The sequence below is a fragment of the Enhydra lutris genome, unplaced genomic scaffold (genome assembly GCF_002288905.1).
Source record: "Enhydra lutris kenyoni isolate GAN:26980312 unplaced genomic scaffold, ASM228890v2 scaffoldscaffold22, whole genome shotgun sequence".
In the NCBI taxonomy this organism is placed as follows: domain Eukaryota; kingdom Metazoa; phylum Chordata; class Mammalia; order Carnivora; family Mustelidae; genus Enhydra; species Enhydra lutris.
Genome location: NW_019154106.1, coordinates 5368340 through 5394207, shown reverse-complemented (window position 1 = coordinate 5394207; position 25868 = coordinate 5368340). Strand labels below are relative to the sequence as shown.

Here is a 25868-nt window from a genome sequence, read left to right as displayed (position 1 = left end):
ATCACAAGCAGGCAGAGAGGCAGGCAGAGAGAGAGAGAGGAGGAAGCAGGATCCCCGCCGAGCAGAGAGCCGGATGTGGGGCTGGATCCCAGGATCATGACCTGAGCCAAAGGCAGAGGCTTTAACCCACTGAGCTACCCAGGCGCCCCAAGGATGATAATCTTATAGGGCTGTTGTTTACCTTCAGAGCAGTAGCCTTTCTGGGTGTCGTTATAGTAACAGCCTTTTCCTACTTTATGCAACTTATTCCTTCTCTGATTTCATTGTACCTTTGGGGATGAGAATTGCCTAAGCTCTCCAGGAAGAACTACTTCTTCTTCTTCTTTTTTCTTTAATTTGACAGAGAGAGACACAGAGAGAGAGGGAACACAAGCAGGGGGAGTGGGAAAGGGAGAAGCAGGCCTCTCACTGAGCAGGGAGCCCGACACAGGCCTTGATCCCAGGACCCCCAGATCATGACCTGGGCCAAAGGCAGATGCTCAACGACTGAGCCACCCAGGCGCCCCAGAAAGAACTACTTTTTTTTTTTTTTTTTTAAGATTTTATTTATTTATTTGACAGAGATCACAAGTAGGCAGAGAGGCAGACTGAGAGAGAGGGAAGCAGGCTCCCTGCTGAACAGAGAGCCTGATGCGGGCTCGATCCCAGGTCTCTGGGATCATGACCTGAGCTGAAGGCAGAGGCTTTAACCCACTGAGCCACCCAGGCGCCCCCAAAGAACTACTTCTAACATTTGGTAGATTGAGATATGTGAAGGTTTGTTTAATAAGGGGGCAGGAGTTATGGAAGGACAGGAGGAAGATGTGGAAGTCCCTAGGAGGTTTACCCTGCCAACCTCTGCCAGGTCTCACCCTGGTTAGGACACAGGGAGCTGGGTCTAAAATTAGATATTCTTTGAAAAAAGAGAAACAGACCTGTGGGTCTGGTACGTAGCAGATTTTCCATACACTATAGTTTATATAGGAGCAAGAGTGAGATCTTAGTTGGAACCAGATTATAGAGGACTTTATTTTAGAACACAGAGGGACCTTAAATTACTTAACCTCCAAGGGAAAATTAGGATCTAGAGAAGTTAAATGATTTACTTAGCTGCCTAAAATCACACAGCATAGTAGTAATAGTAGAATTCACACTAGATACTTTTGCTTATAGACACTTTTGGTTTCTTGTTTTTCTGTTATCCAAAAAACTTGACTTAGGTCAATTTTACCTTTTTTTCCCTCTTCATTTGTAAAATAATGCCATCCTATTTCCTGACTTTCATAGGGTGACTATCTTAGGTATAAAAAAAACTATTTGATATAGAATTTAAAATGATAAAATTGTACATTGGTTCTCTAGGAATGGTTTTGGTATGTTGTGTGATTTTTTTAAAATTGTGGCAAAATACATGTAACATGAAATTTGCCATTTTCACTATTTTTAAGTGTACATTTCAGTGGCATTAATTAATTAATTAATTAATTCACAGCTTTGTGCAACCATTACCACTATTTATTTCTGAAAATTTCTGATTATCCAAAGTAGAAACTCTGACCACAAAGGAGTAATTCCCCATTCCTCCTCCTCCTCCTCACAGCCCCTGGTAACCTTTTTTTTTTTTTTTTTTTTTTTTTTTAATTTGAGAGAGAGAGAGCATGAGAAGGCGGAGGGTCAGAGGGAGAAGCAGACTCCCTGCCAAGCAGGGAGCCCGATGCCGGACTCGATCCCGGGACTCCAGATCCTGACCTGAGCCGAAGACAGTCGTTTAACCACCTGAGCCACCGAACCCCCCAACCCCGTAACCTTTAATCTGCTTTCTGTCTCTTTGAATTTGCCTGTTCTAGGTTCCTCATATAAGTGAAATCGTATAATATTTATCCTTTTGAATCTGACCTCTTCCACTTAGCATGATGCCTTTAAGGTTCATCCAAGGTGCCCCATGTGTCAGAACTCTATTCCTTTTTATTGCTGAGTAAGATTCCATTGTATCACTATCCTACATTCTCTTTATGTGTTTATCTGTAAATGGACATTTGGGATTATTTCTACCTTTTGACTATTGTGAATAATGCTGTTATGAATATTGGTTTGAAAGTATCTGTTTGAGTCCCTGCTTTCAATCTTTTGGGTCTATACCTAAAAGTGGAATTATTGGATCATATGGTAATTCTATGTGTAATTTTTTGAGGAACTGCCCTGCTGTTTACCATACAGGCTGTACTGTATTATTTTTCCACCAGCAATGCATAAGGGTTCCAGTTTCTCCATTTCCTTGCTAATACTTGTCTTTTTTTTTTTTAATAATAGATATCCTAATGGATGTGAAGTATATCTCATTGTGGTTTTGATTTGCTTTTCCCTGATGATTAGTGATACTGAGCATCTTTTCATATGTGTATTGGTCATTTGTGTTTTGTTTTTTTGGGTTTTTAAAATTTTTTATTTATTTGACAGATCACAAGTAGGCAGAGAGGCAGGCAGAGAGAGAGTGGGGAAGCAGGCCCCCTGCTGAGCAGAGAGCCCGACTTGGGGCTCCATCCCAGAACCCTGGGATCATGACCTGAGCTGAAGACAGAGGCTTTAACCCACTGAGCCACCCAGGCGCCCACCCTTTTTAATTTTTATTTATTTATTTGACAGAGATCACAAGTAGGCAGAGAGGCAGGCAGAGAGAGAGGGGGATTGTTTTGTTTTTTAAGATTTTATTTCTCTGACAGAGTGAGCAAGCACAGCAGGCAGAAGGAGAGAGAAAAGCAGGCTCCCTGCTGAGCAAGGAGCCCCACGTAGGGCTCCATCCTAGGACCCTGGGACCATGACCTGAGCCAAAGTCAGTCACTTAACCAACTGAGCCATACAGGTGCCCCTGGTTTGTTTTTTAAGATTTATTTATTTTACAGAGATAAAGCAAGCAAGCGCCTGGGCAGGTGGGGGGGGGGGGCAAGAGGAAAGAGAGAGAGAGAAAATCTGAAGCAGACTCCATGCTGAGCAGGGAGCCTCACACGGGCTTGATCTCAAGATCCTGAGATTATGACCTGAGCTGAAACCAAGAGTTGAATGGACGCTCAACCAACTGAGACACACAGGCGCCCTGTATTGGCTAATTGTAGATCTTCTTTGAAGAAATGTCTAAGTCCTTTGCCCATTTTTTTTTTTTAAAGATTTTATTTATTTATTTGAAATAGACAGAAATCACAAGTAGGCAGAGAGGCAGAGGGAGAAGCAGACTCCTCGCTGAGCAGAGAGCCCGATGCAGGCCTCGATCCCAGAACCCTGAGACCATGACCTGAGCCGAAGGCAGAGGCTTAACCCACTGAGCCACCCAGGCGCCCTCCTTTGCCCATTTTTGAATTGGGTTATTTTGTTGTTGAGTTGTAAGAATTCTTTATATAGTCTAGATATTAATTCCTTATCAGATACATGATTTGCAAATATTATCTCCCATTCTGTAGTTTGTCTTTTCACTTTGTTGATAGTATCCTTTGCATAAAAGTTTTCAATTTCAATGAAGTCCAGTATATCTTTTTTTTTTTTTTTTTTGCTTTTGCTTTTGCTTTTGGTGTCATGTCTAAGAAATACAATGTGAAGATCTTCTGTGTTTTCTAAAACTGTTAAGAGTTTTAACTTTTTTGGTTAGGTCTTTGATCCATTTTGAGTTAATTTTTGTATATGGTGTAAGGTAAGGGCCCAGCTTTATTCTTTTGCATGCAGATATCCAGTTTTCCCTGCATCATTTGTTGAAAACGTATTTAATCTTAATTTACATCTTAGAGCCACATGTGGCTAGTTTCTACCATATTGGACAGCACAGATATAGATGATCATATCTTTTTTGTCCTTTAATCTGTTAATGTGGTGAATTACATCAATTGATAGGAGTGGAAATTCTTAGAACTAACAAATAGCTTTTGCATTCCTGACACATCATGGAGTTCATGAACTACTTAACTTTTTTTAGTCACTTGTCTATTCATACAAAATCAGTTAAAATGACTGCAGTTGTTTAGAAAAAAATAGTGCTTTGTCAAAAATGTTATTTAAGCAGTGTGTCTTAAATTAGTCTACCTCAAACCCTATTCTGATATTATCAAACTACGGTGCTTTTTTTTTTTTTTTTAAGATTTTATTTATTTGAGAGAGCGATATGGAGCAGGCAGGGGGAGGGGTAGAGGGAGAGTGAGAAGCAGGCTCCTCGGTGAGCAGGGAGCCTAATGTGGGACTCCATCCCGGGACCTTTGAGGTCATGGCCTGATCCGAAGGCAGATGCTTGACTGACTGAGCCACCCAGATGCTGCCCCTACATTGCTTTATTTAAACATATATGTGTGTTACCTTTTTTCTTTTACAGATTGCCAGTCATTTTTTATTGAGATACAATTCCTGTACTATGCAGTTCACCCTTTTAAGGTGTACAGTTCAGTGGTTTTTTAATATATTCACAAAGTTGTGCAGACATTACCACTATCTAATTTCAGAACATTTTTAGTACCTCAAAGAAACCCAGAAGACATTGGCAGTGGTTCCCTATGTCTTTTCCCTCCCGCCCCTGGCAACCATTAATCTAGTTCTGGCTCTGTAGATGTGTTTATTCTGGATATTTAATATAAATGTTATAATATGTAGTCATTTGTGACTGGTTTTCTTCACTGAGCAGTATGTTTTCAGAGTTCATCTGTGGTGTAGCATATATCAGGATTTCACTCCTTTTTATTGCTAAACAGTATTCCATTTTGTGGATATACTGTTTTTTTAAGATTTTGTTTGTTTATTTGACAGAGACTGTGCGAGAGAGGGAAACACAAGCAGGGGGAGTGGGAGAGGGAGAAGCAGGCTTCCCGCTGATCAGGGAGCCTGATACTGGGCTCAGTCCCAGGAATTATGACCTAGGCTGTAGGCAGACACTTAATGACTGAGCCAGCCACCCAGGCACCCCTGGATATACTTTATCCACTTACATCTAGTAGATATATTTTTATCTACTCCTCACTTGATGGACCTTTGGGTTGTTTTCTGCGTTTTGGCTGTAATGAATAATGTTATGAATTTTTGTGGGTATATGTGTGTACATACCTAGGAATGAAATTGCTGTGTCATATGATAACTGTATAATGAGGACCTGCCAGACTTTTTCCAAAGGGGTTGTTGTACTCTTCTACATTTCCACCAACTGTGTATGAGGGTCTCACTTTCTTCACACCCTTGCCAGCACTTATTATCTGACTAATGGGTATGAAGTAGTGTCTCCTTACAGTTTCTATGTGCGTTTCCTTAATGACTAATGATGAGCTCATGACTGATAGTGTTTCATGTGCTTTTGGAGCCGGTTATATATCCTTGAGAAATAATTATTCAAGCTCTTTGCCTGTTTCTTAAAAAATTTTTGTCATTTTATTTTTTTATTTTTTTAAAGATTTTTTATTTATTTATTTGACAGAGAGAGATCACAAGCAGGCAGAGAGGCAGGCAGAGAGAGAGGAGGAAGCAGGCTCCCCACCGAGCAGAGAGCCTGATGCGGGACTCGATCCCAGGACCCCGAGATCATGACCTGAGCCGAAGGCAGCGGCTCAACCCACTGAGCCACCCAGGCGCCCCTAAAAATTTTTTGTCATTTTATTATTAAGTTGTAGGAGTTTTTATATATTCTATATGTCTATCTAGATATAAATATATATTCTGGATACTTGTGAGATGCACGATTTGCAAATATCTTCTCCGATTCTGTAGTTCACCTTTTATTTTTCTTGATAGTGTTTTTTGAAGCATAAGAAATGTTAATTTTGAGGAAGTTCAGTTCATTTATTTTGTTATTGTTAGACTATTTTGATGTCATATCTAAGAATCCATTGCCTAATCCAAATTCATGAATATTTACACCACATTTTGTTAAGAACTAGTTTCAGCCTTTACATTTAAGTCTTTAATCCATTTTTAATGTGCTTTTTTGTGTGTGTGTGTGTGTGTGTGTGGTATATGATATGGGTTAGAGGTCCAACTTCATTCTATCACATGGGGGGATACAGTTGTTCCGGCACAGTTGCTTAAAAGGATTCTCATCCTGGGGCGCCTGGTTGGCTCAGTCAGTGAAGTGTCCAACTCTTGATCTCTGCTCAGGTCTTTATCTCAGTCTCCTGATTTTGGCCCCCTGCATTGGGCTCGTTTCCCCATTGCATTATTTAGGCATCCCTGTTAAAAATCAGTTGACTATAAATGTAAAGGTTTATTCCTGGGTTTTCAGTTCTGTTCTGTTGATCTATATGTCTGTACTCATGCCCACACCACACAGTCCTGATTATTATGTAGCCTTCTTAGTAAGTTTTGAAAGCAAGTAGTGTGAGTCCTCCAATATTATTCTTTTTCAAGATTGTTTTGGCTATTCTGGTTCCCTTCGTTTCCATAGGAATTTTAAGATGATTTTGCTAATTTTTGCAGAAAAAAAGGCACCTGGGATTTCATTAGATACTGTGTTGGATCTGTACATCAATTTGAGGAGTACTGCCATTATCATAATAAATCTTGCAGTCCATGAACACAGGATGTCTTTCCATTTATTTAGATCTTCAGTTTCTTTCGATAGTGTTTTGTTTTGTTTTTTTTCCAGTATAGAAGTCTTGGCTTTTTTTGGTTAAATTTATTTCTTTGTATTTTTTGATGCTATTATAAATAGACTTGTTTTCTTAATTTCATTTTTGGATTTTTCATTGTTAGTATATAAATATACAACTGATTTTGTTAACTCAAATTTTTGTGTGTGTGGATTCCATAAAATTTTCTATGTACAAGATCCTGCCATTTGTGAATAGAGGTAGTTCTACTTTTCTTTTCAAACTTGTATGTCTTTTTCTTGCCTAATTGCCTTCACTAGAACTTGTAATACAGTGTTGAATAGAAGTGATGAGAGCAGACATCCATGTCTTGCTCCTCATCTTAGAGAGAAAGCTTTTGGTCTTTTACCATTAAGTATGTTGTTAGCTGTGGGTTTGTGGTAGATACCCTTTATTAGCTGGAGGAAGTTACCTTCTATTCCGAATTTGTTCAGTGTCTTTTATCATGAAAGGATGTTGAATTTTGCCAAATGCTCTTTCTGCATTTATTGAGAGGATCATTATCATTTTTGTCCTTTTTTTTTTAAGATTTCATTTATTTGAGAGAGTGAGTGAGCACGAATGGGGGGAGGGGCAAAGGGAGAGGGAGGAGCAGGCACCCCACAGAGCAGGGAGCCCAATGTGGGGCACAGTCCTGGGACTCCAGGATCATGACCTGAGTCAAAGGCAGACCCTTAACTAGCTGAACCACCCAGGCACCTCTCATGTGCTGATTTTTAAATTTAATATTTCACAAGCACTTTTCAGTGTTATTTGTTGTAATAAATATGTTGATGGTCACATTATAGTCACTAGAGGATATGTTAGCCTTGGTTGGCTTAGCCGTTTTCCTATAGGACAAGTCTAGTTCTATGTGACCTTTAGAAAATGATTTCTCTTTCTCGCCTCATTCCACTCCCCCAAATATCTAAGAAGGGCAGATGGTTTCTGGCATCAAGGAATATTCCCTGCTCAAAATTCCTGATTTCTTCGATCTGCTCTGGTCTTTTATTTTTTAGGTGTATAACGTAAAGGCATCTTAAGACAATGCCCTTTCCATCATTCTTTTTTACTACATGTTTAGAAAAGGGAATGCCAAAAGTTTCTTTATAATGATTGATAACCTATTTGCATCTAACCTTGCCTCACTGTCTTTTCTTCATCATCTAGGAGAGATATTAGTATATTAGTATTTACTAGTATATTAGTATATTATTAGTATATTAGATATTACTAATATTAGTAACTAATATTAGTATAACTAATATTTAGTATAATAGTATCTAATATCTGTATCCCTTGAGCTTGACCTATCTGTCAGTACTTGAGTTAATCTAAGTGTTCATTTACATGGCCATTTTTACCATTTAATACAGTTAATCACCACTTGACTAAGGGTGGTGAATTTTTTTAAGGCAGTTTTAAAATTCTTTTCATTGTTTGGATGCTGGAAAATACAAGTTTGCTTATGTTGTTTGGTTATCTAAACAGAATAAACCATTATTGATTATAAACTCATTGTGGACCCTGCAAAGTACAAATTGGTTTTGAGGGAAAATGTGGTTGGAATAGATTTCAGCGTCGACTTCGTGCCTGCTGTTTTCTGTGACACTTGGCTCAGTGAGGGCTGGGATCTATGGGAGACCAGTAACTTCCTCTGGGCTGCCTCAAATGGCCTGTATGGAAATCACCTAGAATGAAAAAGCACAGCACGCTGGTAAGCCATTGTGAATTATTTGACAATGTTGGTGTGCTGAAGGAGCTCGATGGTTGCTTTCCTTAGTATTAAAGTAGCCTTGCCTTTTGGGTTTTACCTGTAGCAGATTGTGTTACTGCCTACTGATTGCCAAGCTTATTGCAAGGATTGAAAATGTTCTTGTGCTTTTTTAAAAGATATATTTATTTTTAGAGGGAGGACAGAGGGGCAGAGGGAGAGGGAGCAAATCCTCAAGCATACTCCCTGCTGAATGGTAGCCTAACTCGGGGCTCAGTCCCAGGACCGTGAGGTCATGACCTGAGCTGAAACCAAGGGTTGGATGTTTGAACAGCTGAGCCACCCGGGTGCCCCAAGATTGAATATATATTTAAAGCACTGAGAGGTTTGCTATAGATACTTGTTTACTTTCACTAGGATTTATGTTAAGATGAGGATAGGCAAAAAACCAATACTCTTGACAGTATTAAAACTGATACAGATAGTTTTCACATTATTGCTGATTTATCAGTTGCAGCAATCAAAAAGAAAACAGTCCAGATTCATTTTTCTGTTGTCTTTAAGTGGCTTGGCTGGAGCAAGTGCCTTCCCCATATCCTTATACTCTGTATATTGGAAATGTAAATGGAAGAAGGAATTCTTGAATATAGGAAGAAGAAAAGCATATAAAAAGGAAGGAAGGATGGGGGAACTTCTGGCTACCATGTTAGAAATGTTGGGATAGTCAGGGTGATTATGTCCTCCTTACTGAAGAAGAATCAGTAATGGTAGACCTAGGAAAGGTTAAAGTTTGAAAATGTGACTGGGATTTTTTTTGACAAGTGTATTAGAAGTTACAGTGCACGTGAGGGGAGGGGGCATCTACATTTATTTTGATGGTGTTGCCCTTGCTCTATGGAATTCATCTTTTGGAATTCTCTTCAGAAACATATAAATGAAGTATAGTAAGGAGGGGAACTAAGGATATCTTTTTTCTTTTCTTTTTTAAGATTTTATTAGGGGCGCCTGGGTGGCTCGGGGTTAAAGCCTCTCTCTTCGGCTAAGGTCATGGTCTCAGGGTCCTGGGATCGAGCCCCCCGCATTGGGCTCTCTGTTCAGCAGGGAGCCTGCTTCCACCTCTCTCTCTGCCTGCCTCTTTGTCTACTTGTGCTGTGTCTCTCTCTGTCAAATAAATAAATAAAATCTTTTAAATAAATAAATAAATAAAAGATTTTATTAATTTAAGAGAGAGCATGAATGGTGGGAATGGGCAGAGGGAAAGGGAGAAGCATACTCCCTGCTGAGCAAGGAGCACTATGTGGGGCTCAGTCCCAGGATCCTGAGATCATGACCTGAGCCGAAGGCAGAGGCTTAACCCACTGAGCCACTCAGGTGCCCACAAGCTTTTTTTTTTTTTTTTAAAGATAACATGTTGCTCCTGTTGCAAATTTACCTTCTAGCGCATTTACTTTAGCCAGTGTCAAATTTTGCTCAAATTTCTTGAATACGTACACAGTATGGGCATGGTAGAGGCAAGGGTAAACACAGTAGCCCCACCCTAGGATGTGCTATGAACAACCAAACCTGGAATTTAAAATTAGATATTGGGGAAAGGTCTTTTGGGAATGGGGGTCAAGAAAGGGGCAGGAATAAGTCATAAAAAATAAAAATTAAAGGAAATAAAAATGACTGTTACCAGCAGAGAGCTAGATTTAACATGCCAGGCTACGTTTGGGTTGAAAACACTGAGGGATACCTGATATCTTTTCCATATGTCCCCAAACTCCTAACACCCTTACCTAGCACCTTTGCTGCCTGAAGTTCCAGCTCAAAGGCCAAAAGAAGACCTAATTTTGGTAGACTTTTCACTTATTTCAATAATGCCATCACTGGTCAAAATATTTTTAGATAGATTTGGGGTGAGGGTATTTTCACTGACAATTTCTAATGAGTTTGTTTGTTTGTTTTAACAAGTTTTAATTCACTATTATTTTTCTTGTATAAAACTATGTGGTGGCCATAGCGGGAGCCTGGATCCTCTGTATAGAGACTCTGGCATGGGTTTTTATGAGATGGTCAGTGCATTCCTGATAGGGAGACTTGGGAACACAGTCTCTTTCCAGAGGTCGGGGGTGAAGTAGCTGAAGGTCTTGGAAATGGCATCAAAAGTGGCCTTGGTGAAGTTGCCCATGGGGGATGGGGGGGTGCAACAGAGCAGCCCCTGGGCTGAGGTATGGCAGTCATCAATACCGGCCACCATCAGTAGCCTCAGGGGTACTGCAGCTGAGCGAATTTGTTTTTATAAAAGACATCAGGTGGCTCAGTCAGTTAAGTGTGTGCCTTTGGCTTAGGTCATGATCTCAGGGTCCTGGGACTGAGCCCCACATAGGGCTCCTTGCTCAGCAAGTGATCGTGCTCTCTGCTCGGTGGGGAGCCTGCTTCCCCCTCTCTCTCTGCCTGCCTCTCTGCCTGCTGGTGATCTCTGCCTGTCAAATAGATAAATAAAATCTTTTAAAAATTAGCTTGTGAAATATTCATATACTGTAAAACTCACCCATTTAAATGTATATAATTAATTGGCTTTTTAGTATATTCACAGTTGTACAAATATCACCATTCTTTAATTCCAGAATATTTTCATCGCTCCTGAAAGAAACCCAGACCATTAACTGCCACTTCCTATTCCTATTCCTTTCCCCAGCTCCTGGCAACTACTAATCTACTTTCTGTCTTTATGGATTTGTCTTTCTGGACATTTCTTTTTGTTTTGTTTTTTAAAGATTTATTTATTTATTTATTTGACAGAGAGAGAGAGAGAGAGAGAGAGAGAGAGAGATCACAAATAGGGAGAGAGGCAGGCAGAGGGAGAAGGGGAATCAGGCTCTCCGCGGAGCAGACAGCCCGATGTGGGCCTTGATCCCAGGACCCTGAGACCATGACCCAAGCTGAGGGCAGAGGCTTAACTCACTGAGCCACCCAGGCACCCTATTCTCGAGATTTCATGTAAATAAAATTATATCATCTGTGGTACCTGGTCTGTTGCGTTTGGCTTCTTTCACTTAGCGTAATGTTTTCAAGATCCTTCCATGTTGTAGTTACATGTCAGTATTTCATTTCTTTTTATGGCCAAGTAATATTCCACTGTGTAAATATACAACGTCAGTCAGTTGACATTTGGGTTAATGCTGCTATGAACATCTGTGTACCAGGTTTTTGTGTGGACATAAGTTTTAAATTCTTTTAGATACGTACCTAGGAGTAGAATTGCTGGTCATAAGATAACTCTATGTTTAATATTTTGAGGAACTTCTGAGCTGTTTCCCAGAGTGGTTGTACCATTTTACATTCCTGCCAACAGTGTACAGGGGTTCTAGTTTCTCTACATTCTCACTCTCACTTGTTATCTCACTCTCACTTGTTATTGTCCACTTTTTTAAATTTTTTTATTTTTTTTAAGATTTCATTTATTTATATGAGAGAGAAAGAGTGAGCAAGATAGGGCATGAGCAGGGGGAGGGGCAGAGGGAGAGGGAGAAGCAAACTCCCTGCTGAGCAGGGACCCCAAGGCTAGGCTCCATCCCAGGACTCTGGGATCATGACTGACTGAGCAACCCAGACACTGCCTCTATGGTCCACCTTTTGATAATGGCCATCCTAGTGCTTGTGAAGTGATGTCTCATTGTAGTTTTAATTTCCATTTCCCCTAATGACTGATAGTGAATATCTTTCCATGTGTTCATCGGCCATTTGTATATTTTCTTTTCTTTTCAAGTTTTATTTGAGAAATCTTTATACCCAACCTGGGGCTCAAAGTTAATGATCAAGAGTCCCATGCCCCCGCCTTTTCTTTAAGATTTTATTTATTTATTTGTCAGAGAGAGCACAGGTGGGAGGAGCGGCAGGCCGGGGAGAAGCAGGCTCCCCTGTGAACAAGGAGCCAGATACAGGACTCCGTCCCAGGACCCTGGGATCATGACCTGGGCCATAGGCAGACGTTTAACCAATATGCCACCCAGGCATCCTGAGCCATATCTTCTGACTGAGCCAGCCCAGCACCCCTGTATATTTTCTTTAAGGAGATGTTCTAAAGCCAAATATTGATGGTCTGCTATTTGGAATGCTATTATTTAGGTTAACGTTCTTCTTTTATCTGATGTAAAGAAGTTTTTGCTTCATTAATTCAAATTAATTCATTAATTCAAATGTTCTTAAAGATGGTTTTAGAGAGCTATTGTAGAGAGGCACCTTGAGTGGCTCGGTTGGTTAAGCATCTGCCTTCGGCTCAGGGTCCTAGGGTTGAACCCTGCATCCAGCTCCCTGCTCAGTGGGGAGCCTACTTCTCCCTCTGCCTCTACTCCCCTCCCTGCCAACTTGTGCTCTCTCTCTAGCTCTCTCTCTCTCTCTCAAATAAGTAAACCTTTAAAAAAAAAAAAAAAAAAGGAAAGAAAACTAATGTAGATACTGCTCTTTACCCTATGAAAATACTGTATTTTGTATCCTGACCTGAAATGTCTATGAAGACAGTTGGTCCCCAATCTTTAGTGGACCCTGTTTGGTTATATTTCTATTGTAAATTTATATCTCTAGGGTCAAAGAGTTATCAGAGGTAAAATTCACAAGTAGGGAACCAGTGACTCATCAAAATTTTGTTATGCTCTGTACATTCTGAGGACATTAGCTGACCTTTAGTTGAGAGAAAGATCTGTAAGACAAGTAGAATTGATGTTTGACATAATAACTGAAATTGAAAGTACATGACATTGAAGTGTGGACGTGTTCATGGGCTCTTTTAGATAGGCATGAAAAGTACATGATTTGATCCTTATGTCCCTCTCTCCGCAGCGTGGTACCATGCGACGACGCTATGAAGATGATGGCATCTCAGATGATGAAATTGAAGGGAAAAGAACTTTTGACTTGGAAGAGAAACTCCACACCAATAAATATAATGCAAATTTTGTTACTTTTATGGAGGGAAAAGGTCAGTATCATTTTGGTTCAGGGGACCTATAGTCCCTTGATGTAGGAGGTTGTAGATTCTGGGAACTGTGGGCTCGGAATCTGTGCAACTAAATATTGCCCATTGATGTTGTGATGCTGTTTATTTTCTCTTATTCTACAATGCCATTCAACACACAAACACACACAACCCCATCCCCTAATCCTCCCACCCTGTGAGTCATTCCCTGCTATATGAGAAGAAACAAGCCTTTATTAGGGCCAGAAGCATTGTTGGAGTTTTTCCCTGAAGTCCTTTCCCTTCTTCCATCCCTTGCTTTGGGGTTAATTAAAAATAGTACAGTAAAAATTCATTTATGCATGCATCCCCTCTCCCCAAACAAAACAGAGGTGGGATTCTGTGTGTACCATGGGCTTTTTTGCTCCTTGGCAAAGTGACAAGGATGTTATGGTATGTATTGTAGTGGACAGAATTAAATGTTTTGGCTTTTAAGAGACAGGGTGATGATAATTTCTGCTTAGGATTTAGAAGGTAACTCAATTATAGTACTACCCCCTGTTGGTTAAATTCTGTTTACTATGTAAATATAGATTTAGCAAACCCCTTGAACCCTGCCTGTCAGCATGCTTTTCCTGTATCCTGAGAGATGCTTTTTATAACAAGCATGTATCTAACAGAGCGAAACTATATACACAGAAACAGCAAACACTATCTCTACCTTATTACTTAGGATCTTTTTTTATGGTCCTTTCATCTTTTTTCAGCTGTACCTCTTGCCTTTCTAATAATTGTTTTCTTATGGTGACAGATTTTAATGTAGAGTATATCCAGCGGGGTGGCTTAAGAGACCCTCTGATTTTCAAGAATTCTGATGGACTTGGAATAAAGTAAGTACTGTTGGCCTGATTTGTTAGGTTGCAAAATGATCATGTTACACCAGGGCTATAGACAATGCCATGTTGATAACCCAAAGCAGTAGATAATTGAAAATAATCCCCCATTTAGATTTTAAAAGTGTGTATTTTTCTTCTTTTGTTACAAAAACAGTTCATGGTTGTTCTAGTTAAGTGAGAAAATACAGGTGAGCTAAAAAGAAATAATTTTAAATCTCTTAAAATCTGTTAGCCTGAGATATTGTTTTTTATATATTTAAAATATATTGTTTTTTATATATTTAAAATATATTGTTTTTAAACCTAAATATAAGATTTATGTGTCTCAGCTTAGGAGTTTTTAAGTACTCTAAGAAAAAACTCACACTGACTAGAGAAGGTGTGCTTCCTATTTACACTTACTGGTGTTTGTTTCATAGGATGCCAGATCCAGACTTCACTGTGAATGATGTCAAAATGTGTGTGGGTAAGTATTGAGCTTTGTGGCCTTTGTGTCTTTTAGGCAAAGATTTAAGACTTGGGACTGAGTTCTAAATTTCTGACTGAGGTTTAAGGCTTAGGAACATGGAAGTACATATTTGATTGAGGTACCCCATTTGAAGTAGTTTTTTTATAGAACACTGCTCTTAGCAACTTTGAGAATTTTCTCAAAGGGAGTTTACAAAGTTGCTTCATTTAGTACTCATTAGGCATAGAACTCTATTTCTCTCCTACCTACTGTTTTATCACTCTCTGTCCCTCCCTCTCTCCATGAAGAGCCTATTCCAGGATATTTTATATCTCTGAACCAAGAATGAAACTCATTCATATCTGTGATTCTCTTCCGTTCCCTAAAAACAGTAGAGAAATTTCCTGGAAATTTTCACCAATGCTACATTTGGTAACTTGGTCAACATTTAAAACTTTTTAAGCTGAAGCATGGAACTCTTGATCTGGGGGTTGTAGGTTCGAGCCCCGTGTTGGGTGGAGAGATTTCTTAAAATCGATCAATCAGTGTAAGCTAAGAAATAGAAATATATTAAAATTTCTCTTTATCAGTGACTGGTTAACTTGTCTTCCATCTGATTTATATTTTATTCAAAATTGAGGAAAAGAAAGGAAATTAGATCAATCTAATTAAAGAAAAAAACTTCCTGTGTTGGTAAAAATTCAGGTCAATTTTGTGCAGACCATTTGGTGTTCATTGCAGCCCTGAGACCCACCAGGAAGGATCCTTAGGAATTCAGGCATGGGCACTCTCCTATACACATTAAAGCAGTAAAATGGTTTAAAACCTTTTGGAAATGTTTCAGACAGGTCATGAAACAGAAGGAGGTTTTTCTAATGCTTTCCTCCCCACATTACTTTTTGTTAAGTTTTGTCCTCTATGTTGAAGTTCCAGTGCACACTCTTGCTTTGGAAATTAAAATTGCAGTACTGTCTCTTAGCCACTTGAGGGCCCTTTTTAGATGGTTGGATAACCTGTTTTTCTAAGAGGCGAAAGTCACAGATAACCCAGGTAGAGGAAGGTTCTCTAATTCCCTCTATTTTTTACTCCCTTACTATTTCTTTGTTAGATTCCAGCTATCTGCCTGTCATTGTGTATTTCCTAGTTCCTAGCACAATCTCTGGAGTATAGTAGGTACTCAGTAAATCTGTTGAGTAATTAAAATGCTTTCCCACTCTTCAAATAAAGGATAGCTTGTTTCCTTCCACTTTTGTTTTATATTCTTAATATATTAAGGATAATAGTGGCTCAGTGGAGATGATTGATACATCTTTCGTGGCAGGGAGTCGTCGCATGGTGGATGTCATGGATGTGAACACACAGAAAGGCATTGAAATGACCATGGCTCAGTGGACACGCTACTATGAGACCCCAGAGGAGGAGCGAGAAAAACTCTATAATGTCATCAGTCTAGAGTTCAGCCACACCAGGCTGGAGAACATGGTGCAGAGGCCCTCCACGGTTAGTCTAATATTTTTTCCACGTTTTCATTGTCACCAAGAGGGTTGTTTATACAATGGGAGAATGGGAGAATCTGTAACGTTTTATACATACCAAGATGAAATTGATAAACAAGACAATTTGATAATAACCTTCATTTTTAGGAAGTTCATCATTTTTTAAAATCACTTAATTTTATATGGGGAGGGGCCATTTAATTTTTTTTTTTTTAAGATTTTATTTATTTATCAGAGAGAGAGAGACAGAGAGGGCATATATGCAGAGGGAGAGGGAGAAGCAGACTCCCTGCCGAGCAGGGAGCCCGATATGGGGCTCGATCCCAGGACACTGGGATCATGACTTGGGCCGAAAGCAGACGCTTAACAACTGAGCCACCCAGGTGCCCCAGGGAGGGGCCATTTAGTTCTGATCACCAGTAACCTAATTTAAGAATAACATTGGTCTTTGCATGGAGTGGAGAAGTGTCTTAAAATTCACTCTTAAAAGACTTGCTGAAGGGGCGCCTGGGTGGCTCAGTGGGTTAGGGGCGCCTGGGTGGCTCAGTGGGTTAAGCCGCTGCCTTCGGCTCAGGTCATGATCTCAGGGTCCTGGGATCGAGTCCCGCATCGGGCTCTCTGCTCAGCGGGGAGCCTGCTTCCCTCTCTCTCTCTCTCTCTCTGCCTGCCTCTCCGTCTACTCGTGATTTCTCTCTCTGTCAAATAAATAAATAAAATCTTAAAAAAAAAAAAAATGGAAGGGGGTCACTTCCATAATTTGAAAAAAAAAAAAAAAAAAAAGACTTGCTGAAAAGCTTGAGGGAAAACTAGTTTAGAGACAAGTGATCATTTTTATGAGATGGTTTCTAGAGCAGATTCCACTAGATGGCTAGTAAACTGACAAACCATCCTAAGGGAAAGTTGTTTGTTTTTGATCCTTCACTCTCCTGAAGATAGATGCTGATTTAGCTCATCCCTTTGCAAAGTAGTAGCTATCTACAGAATGTTGAAACACTTCACTTTTGAAATATGCCTAGTCATTTTTGGACCATTTTTATTTATTTAATTCCTATCTCAGAACTCACTTGAGTTATATATTAGGTATGGAATTGCAGAACTAGCAATATTCTAATCATTTGTTTTGTTTTGTTTTGTTTTTTTTAAGATTTTATTTATTTGACAGAGCGAGAGAGTGAGAGAGAGAGAACAAGCAGGGGGAGTGGCAGGGAGAGGGAGAAGCAGGTTCCTGCAAAGCAGGAAGCCTGACGTGGTGCTCAGTCCCAGTACCTTGGGATCATGACCTGAGTTGAAGGCAGACGCTTAATGACCGAGCCACCCAGGCGCCCCTAATCATTTGTTTTGAAGTCAGATCTTGAGTGCCTGAGTGGCTCAGTCAGTTGGGCATGTGCCTTCAGGTCAGGTCATGGTCTCAGGGTCTTAGAATCAAGCCCTACACTGAGCTCCCTGCTCAGTGGGGAATCTGCTTCTCCCTCTTCCTCTGCCCCTCCCCACTGCTTGTCCCCCCTCCCCCAACTAAATAAATAAATCTTTAAAAAAATAACAATAAAAAAGTCAAGATCTTGGTGGTTTTTGTTTTTTTTTTTCTTTTAAGATTTTATTTCTTTATTTGACAGAGAGAGATCACAAGTAGGCGGAGAGGCAGGCAGGCGGGGGGTGGGGAAGCAGGCTCCCTGCTGAGCAGAGAGCCCGATGCGGGGCTCGATCCCAGGACCCTGAGACCATGACCTGAGCCAAAGGCAGAGGCTTAACCCACTTAACCACTCAGGTGCCCCAAGATGTTGGTGTTTTATTCTATTCATTTAAATTATCCCAATCATACCTCTTGACTTTCAAAGTTAAAATATGATAATTGCTTTTAATAGTTATTTTATATATACACCTATATTCAGCTTACTAGTAATGTTATTACCATAAGACATTGATAATGTATAGACCAACAGGAAAATGTTCTCAGTATTTCACTATTATCTGAAGAGACAGTATATAGTTTTTTGTCACTGCTTCTTGTTACTGGAGATGCTACAACTAAATAGAAATTTTCTTGGGGTGCCTGGGGGCTTAGTCACTTAAATGTCCTACTCTTTTTTTTTTTTCCCCCAAGGTTTTATCTATTTGTTTGAGAGAGGAAGAGTGAGAGTGAGAAGCAGACTCCCCGCCCTGCAGAGTCCCCATGGGGGGCTCAGTCCCAGGAACCTGACATCATGACCTGAGCTGAAGGCAGAAACTTAACCAACTAAGCCACCCAGGCGCCCCTTGTGTCCTGCTCTTGCTCTCTTGACCCCAGGGTTGTGAGTTCAAGCCTGAGGTTAGGCTCCACATTAGGGTCCATGTCCAGCCCCATATTTTAAAAAATAAAAAATACGGGGTGCTAGGTGGCTCCATTGGTTAACCATCTGAGTCTTGATTTTTTTTTTTTTTAAAGATTTTATTTATTTATTTGTCAGAGAGAGAGAGGGAGAGAGAGCGAGCACAGGCAGACAGAATGGCAGGCAGAGGCAGAGGGAGAAGCAGGCTCCCTGACGAGCAAGGAGCCTGATGCGGGACTCGATCCCAGGACGCCGGGACCATGACCCGAGCTGAAGGCAGCTGCCCAACCAACTGAGCCACCCAGGCATCCCTTGATTTTTTTTTTTTTTAAGATTTTATTTATTTAGGGGCGCCTGGGTGGCTCAGTGGGTTAAAGCCTCTGCCTTCGGCTCAGGTCATGATCCCAGGGTCCTTGGATCGAGCCCCGCATCGGGCTCTCTGCTCAGCAGGGAGCCTGCTTCCCCCTCTTTCTCTGCCTGCCTCTCTGCTGTCTGTCAAATAAATAAATAAAATCTATAAAAAAAAAAGATTTTATTTATTTATTCGACAGAGATCACCAGCAGGCAGAGAGACAGGCGGAGAGAGAGGGGGAAGCAGGCTCCCCACCGAGCAGAGAGCCCAATGCGGGGCTCCATCCCAGGACCCTGGGATCATGACCTAAGCCGAAGGCAGAGGCTTTAACCCACTGAGCCACCTAGGCGCCTCTGAGTCTTGATTTTAGCTTGGGTCATGATCTCAGGGTTGTGAGATCAAGTCCTGCATTGGTCTCCTTGTTGAGCTTGGAGCCTGCTTAAGATTCTCTCCCCAGGCACCTGGGTGGCTCATTCGGTGAAGCAACTGCCTTCGGCTCGGGTCATGATCCTTGGATCCTGGGATCGAACCCCTCTTTGGGCTCCCTGCTCAGTGGAGAGCCGCCTTCTCCCTCTGCCTCTGCCTCTCTTCTTGCTCATATTCCCTCTTTTCCCTCTCTCTCCAATAAATAAATAAAATCTTTAAAAAAAAAAAAATTTTCTCTCTCTCTTCCTCTGCCCCTCCCCCACTGGTTCTCTCAAAAAAAAGAAAGAAAATAGAATAAATGAAAAATAAATACAGAATTTCTCATTAGGAAAACTTTATCTCCCTAGGATGATAAAAATTCTTTTTACATTAATTATCATCTGGTCATGTGGAAATACAAGAAGACAGGTGGTTAGAATCTAGCCTTGTTAGGGGCATGTAGGTGGCACAGTTGGTTAAGCATCTGGCTCTTGGTTTTGGCTCAGGTCGGGATGTCAGGGTCTTGAGATCAAGCCCCTTCTTAGGCTCTGGGTGTGGAGTCTGCTTAAAAGATTCTCTCTCCCTCTTCCCCCCAATGCACTGTCCCTCTCTCAAATAAATAAATCTTCAAAGAAAAAAGAAAGGATTTAATCTTACTATTAGTCAGACATGGTCCACATAATAAAGAATAAAGGGTGCCTGGCTGGCTCAGTAGGTAGAACATGCAGCCCTTGGGGCACCTGGGTGGCTCAGTGGGTTAAAGCCTCTACCTTCAGCTCAGGTCATGATCCCAGGGTCCTGGGATCGAGCCCCGCATCAGGCTCTCTGTCTGCCTGCCTCTCTGCCTACTTGTGATCTCTGTCTGTCAAAAAAATAAATTAAAAAAAAAAAAAAAAAAAAAAAGAACATGTAGCTCTTGATCTCGGGGTCATACGTTCAAGCCCCATGTTGAGCATAGAGCTTGCTTTAAAAAAATTAATTTTTAATGCACAGTTCATTGGTTTAAAATAGAGATGGATGTAAGAATCACTGTAACATTGTTTATAAATTGTTTATAATATTTACAAATGAACATTGTTAATATTTTTTAAATTTCAATTTAAAAGTGATTGTAGCGGGTGCCTGGGTTGGCTCAGTGGGTTAAAGTCTCTGCCTTCGGCTCAGGTCATGATCCCAGGGTCCTGGGATCGAGCCCCGCATCAGGCTCTCTGCTCAGCGGGGAGCCTGCTTCCTCCTCTCTCTCTCTGCCTGCCTCTCTGCCTACTTGTAATCTCTGTCTGTCAAATAAATAAATAAATCTTTAAAAAAAAAAAAGTGATTGTAGCTATGAAAGTAAAACTTATGGGGCGCCTGGGTGGCTCATTTGGTTAAGGTTTTGGCTTGATGGTAATCTCAGGTTGTAGTATGAGGCCCCACGTCGGGGCTTTGTGCTTGGCAGGGAATCTGCCTGTCCCTCTCCCTCTGCTTCTCCCTCTACTTGCATGGGTGGGCTCACTCTCTCTCTCTCTCTCTCTCTTGGATTTATAAATAAAATCTTTTTTAAAAAAAGAAAAGTAAAATTGATGCATACTTTTCCATTCTTAAAATTTAGAAATGTGTCATTACATAGGAAGCCTTTTTTGTAACATTCTTGATTTATTCATTTTGTCCTTTTAATGATAAAAATGCTACATCATTTAACAGAAAAATAATGAACCATTAAATGAAGGAGTAGAACTATGGAAGGACTCAAAAATAGAAAATTCTTTAGAGGGCAGAGAACAATGCTTCGGTATTTTTTAGGGACCCAAATCATGTTCAGGAAGATTGAGTAAGCTATTACCAAGGTCACCTCCTGAAAGCAGAAAAGCTTTTGATGACCTTACCATGTAGGCAGTAATATGCTTATTCTGCTGGAGTATTATTTATTTATTTACTAGAGTATTTTTTTCCCCCCCACAGTGTGTCTCCCATTTATCTAGGTCTTTTTTAATATATCTCAATAATGCTTTTTCAGGGGCACCTGGGTGGCTCAGTGGGTTAAAGCCTTTGTCTTCAGCTCAGGTCATGATCCCAGGGTCCTGGGATCGAGCCCTGCATCTGGCTCTCTGCTCAGCAGGGAGCCTGCTTTCCCTCCTCTTTCTCTGCCTGCCTCTCTGCCTACTTGTGATCTCTGTCTGTCAAATATAAATAAAATCTTTAAAAAAAATAATAATAATAATGCTTTTTCAGAAATCAACTTTATTGAGGTTCAGTTGACATACAATAAAGTATACTCATTTTAAGTGTACATTTCCGTGAGTTTGAGTAAATCTCATTCATGTAATAATCTTTCACGTAAAGTACATAACCTCTTGTTCTCTATGTCATTCACACCTTCAGAGTTAGCTTATTATTAGTTCAAGTGCCTGCCACATGCTGAGCGCTATGCTAGGTGCTGGAGGACCTGTGGAAAATAAGGTCATTCTCATTCTCAAAGAGCTTAGTCTCACCAGGAAGAAAAACCAGAGGATGGACATTTCTGCAAACCGCGATACTGATGAGTGCCTCAGAAGTGAATAAATACAGTGTTGTGGGAACAATAGGTAGAACCCCCCTAACAAACTGGCGGAGAATTAGGGTGGGGAAGCTCTTTGGAAGAAGTGATAGCTAAGCTTGATAGGAAGGAAATAAGGAGACAGAACGAAAACCAAAATTCCAAACAGAAGGAGTTATCTGTGTAAAAGTAGGCACAGGGAGAGAAAGGTGGGCAGCCTTTAGGTGCCTTTTATGGGATGTTAGCATAAAGTGGGATTCTCTGGTGAGAAGAGAGAGATTGTTTTCTGCTGTCATTCCAGCAGTACCTGAGAGGTAGATGAAAAGCAACATATAAAATATGCAGATTGGTAGTAGGGAAATTAGTTCATGGAACGCCATGAGTTTTGTGTGTGTGTGTGTGTGTGTGTGTGTGTGTGTGTGTGTGTGCGCACACGCACGCAGCATATGAATAGATGAATTCCTAGGTATTGGACTTCTTACCAATTTGGCCCTAATATTGATGCAGAACAGGTAGATCTGGTGATTACCTTTACAGGAGACTTGCTCTCACGTGGAACCGGCCGTTTAGCAAAAGTCCTCTCCAGAGCCTAAAGATTAATCTAAGGATAAATGTATGAGTACCTTAACACAATATTCTCTTGGTAGTCAGTTGATACCTAATAATACCAGTTAAAGAGAGGCCAGAAAGTGTAACTTATTGCTGCAGGTGGGAAATTCTGGCCAAAGAAATTCAGGTTTCTCTGAATGGACAATTGATTTAAAAAAAAATACCCATGTGTTCTTAACCCTTCCTTTCCCCCATCCAGACATAAGAATTTGTGGTGTCTTGAGCAAGTAAGATCTTCATTCTTCTTTAAAGACTTTCCAAAGGAGGCACCTGGGTGGCTCAGTGGGTTAAAGCCTTTGCCTTCAGCTCGGGTCATGATCCCAGGGTCCTGGGATCGAGTCCCTCATTGGGCTTTCTGCTCAGCAGGGAGCCTGCTTCCCTCTCTCTCTCTGCCTGCCTCTCTGCCTACTTGTGATCTGTCTCTCTGTCAAAAAAAAAAAAAAAAAAATTAAAAAAAAAAAAAAAAAAAAAAAAAAAAAAGACTTTCCAAAGGAGAATACCAGGAGTTGGGGGAGATGCTGACCGTATACATGAAGAGAACAGAAAGTAAATTTTGTTTGAGGGAAGGAAAGGAAGCTAGAGTTCATTCAGTGTTCTAGGCCCAGTGGGTGTTAGGTTAAAACTCTTGGCTCCCTGAACAGAAATCCTTTAAAGTAAAGTAGCAAGTTAACCTTTAATTTGTTGCTCTTCAATTTGCATGTCATTGGTGATCCCTTCTGGCCACTTTCCCACAGTTTACATCTGAGTGTTCCCCTAGACACCTGCCTCATGTCACTATGCACAGATTGTATGTATTTGTCCAGGTTTGTGTTATAAGAGAAGTAAATGATCAAATGTAGATTTTGTTGGAAAGCTTACCAGATACATGTATTTTATAGCATTAAGCTAGATATTTACTGTGTCAATATTGTACTGGATTCATGGTTTGGCTCACATTTTAGCTACCTGAGACTGTTTCTTGGAGGTCAGTGATGGGGTGGTACACACGTTTGGAGGTACACGACATGCTACAATTAATTATAAAGTGCAAATAAGTTCATACTATTTTCCCTTCTTCTTTCAACACATATTTAAAATAGATTCCAGGGCGCCTGGATGTCTCAGTTGGCTATGATTCCGGGTTCCTGGGATTGGGATCCTGGGATCCAGCCCCACACTGGGCTCCCTGCTCAGCAGGAAGTCTGCTTTTACCTCTCCCTCTGCCCCTCTCCCCAACTTGTGTGTTCTCTCTCATGCTTTCTCTCTTTCAGATAAATCTTATAAATGAATGAATGCATGAATGCATGCATGCATGCATGCATGCATGAATGAATGAATTAGATTCCTAAATTCTGATAACATTATTTTTGAAAATTTTAACCTGTATTTACGTGTAATCCTCATAATATCACTTTGAGTTAATTATCCTCATTTTACAAACGAGTTCCAGGGACTTGCATGTGATCCTGAGAAAACATGACAGACCTGGAAGTTCTGATTCCTAACCTAATAGATTCTATAGCACACTATTGGATTTCTTTCCTTTTCCAAAAAAATTATTTATTTTTATTTTTGACATTTGAGCTGCTCTAACAGTGTTACATCTTTTGATAAATTTATCAGTACATTCCAGACAGTGCCTTTTATTGAATCAGAAAAAGACAGCTGATTATACCAGTACTGATGCAGAAGAAATGCTGTGACTTCATTTTGCTTAGATCTGTCTTTATGATCATGTTGATGGAGCCATTAGTCTTTGTTCTCACTGAATAATGATTTCTAGAATGTTTGCTGCTGACCCTATGATTCACCAACAGATTGTTTGTTCATAATTAAATTATAGTCTTTCAGGGGTCCCTGGGTGGCTCAGTTGGTAAAGTGTCAGACTTGATCTCAGCTCAGGTCTTGATCTGAGGGTCATGAGTTCAGGCCCTGCGTTGGGCTCCACGTTGGGTATGGAGCCTACTTAAAGAGAAAAAAGTAAGTTAAATAAATAAATTGTGGTCTTTCAGTGTATATTTTGAGAAATTCTGTTTTCCTGACTTTAAAATTCTCTTTAATCCCAATCCTCCCATTGAATCCTAAATGTTTCCTCCTCCTTTTTAAAGGTGGATTTCATTGACTGGGTAGACAACATGTGGCCAAGGCATCTGAAGGAGAGTCAGACTGAATCGACAAATGCCATCTTGGAGATGCAGTACCCCAAAGTGCAGAAGTAAGTGGCTTTTCCTGCATTTCCTCAGGTGCATTGGGAAGTCAGAGTGATAGCAAGGACTGGTTCCTCCCTTCACAGCCTTGCTCTATGTCCTAAATGATCAAAAAGATGAATTCTTGGGCACCTGGGTGGCTCCGTTGGTTAAGAGACTGCTTCCAGCTCAGGTCATGATCCTGGAGTCCCAGGATCGAGTCCTGCATCAGACTCTACCCAGTGGGAAGTGTGCTTCTCCCTCTGACCCTCTCCCATCTCATGCTCGCTCGCTTTCTCTCTCTCTCTTTGTCTCTCTCTCTCACTTTGTCTCCCAAATAAATAAATAAAATCTTCAACAAAAAAAAAAAAAGAGAGAGAGATGAATTTTTTAAGCAGTAGGCTTTACAGTTCTAAAGGGGAGAGTGTATGTAACAGTGTCATAACCATGACTACGGAGCTTAAAGAAAATGTATGGTGTGGTAATACAATGATTTGAAACTGCATTCCTCTCACTGGGAATTGATTAGGCACAAAGTGGGATAGTGTGTGAAAGGCGAGAGTGTGTCATTGGGGTAGAGCAGGCTCTCTTTTTTAGTCAGTGCACTAATGCTGCTGCTTTCTTTGGGTCAGGTACTGTCTAATGAGTGTCCGAGGCTGCTATACCGACTTCCACGTGGACTTCGGCGGTACCTCTGTTTGGTATCACATCCACCAAGGGGGAAAGGTACGGCCGTAGTCACGACGGGGGTCGGGGTCTGAAGCTGCTCTACGACTCTGCAGTTCATGCGTGCTTAATATGCCCTGGAAGTGAATCTGTTAGAGAATTGTCCCCTCTTCTAGAGAGAATCATAGATTAAGTTGACCTTCTTGGCTAGACTTCAGTAGGAATTAGTATTCATCTGGTCTGCTATCATTACACCAATATTGGCACAGTACTTAGTAAACCTCAACAGTCCTGGTTTTAGATTCCCAGAGCGAATTCTCTACATGAAGGCAAGGGAGTGGCTTTAGGAAGACAAGGTAGTTTCTCTACCTGGAAGTGTAATAATGAAATAGAAGGCAACAAATTTTATATAGATTCACAACGATATCAGAAATTAGAATTCAGACCACCTTTTCCTATATGAAGGCATTGATCTGAAATTTGGTCAAAGGAAGCCTTTAAGTCCTCTCTAAGGGTATGAATAGATTTTGAAATATTATTCTCATTCAGAAAGAAGTATATTCCATCTTATCAGATTGTTTCTAAATGCCGTGTGAGAACAGAAATCTGGGATTAATGTCAAGTTTATAGTATTGTACTCCTATGGTTAGCCTTTTTCCCCTTGCTGGAAGTGGATGCTTGCATGTCAGAGAAAAAGTAGAACTAGATTGAAAACCGATGCTTTTAAAATATGAAGTCTTAATTTAGAACAACTATACCTCCAAATCCAAAGTCATTTTGTTTACTTTGGATCCATTTCA

The 25868-nt window shown here is 40.5% G+C and overlaps 1 protein-coding gene across 4 annotated transcripts in view; it reads left to right on the top strand.

Annotated features, from left to right (window-relative positions):
- Positions 1 to 25868, top strand: part of LOC111149677 (lysine demethylase 2A) — a 116072-nt gene that overhangs the window by 54158 nt on the left and 36046 nt on the right. For all 4 annotated transcript variants that reach the window (XM_022506892.1, XM_022506894.1, XM_022506893.1 and 1 more), the window contains 6 exons: positions 13096 to 13234; positions 14022 to 14100; positions 14526 to 14572; positions 15876 to 16054; positions 24325 to 24431; positions 25035 to 25128. In XM_022506892.1, coding sequence (XP_022362600.1) covers positions 13096 to 13234; positions 14022 to 14100; positions 14526 to 14572; positions 15876 to 16054; positions 24325 to 24431; positions 25035 to 25128 — 645 coding nt within the window. The remainder of the gene's footprint in view (positions 1 to 13095; positions 13235 to 14021; positions 14101 to 14525; positions 14573 to 15875; positions 16055 to 24324; positions 24432 to 25034; positions 25129 to 25868) is intronic.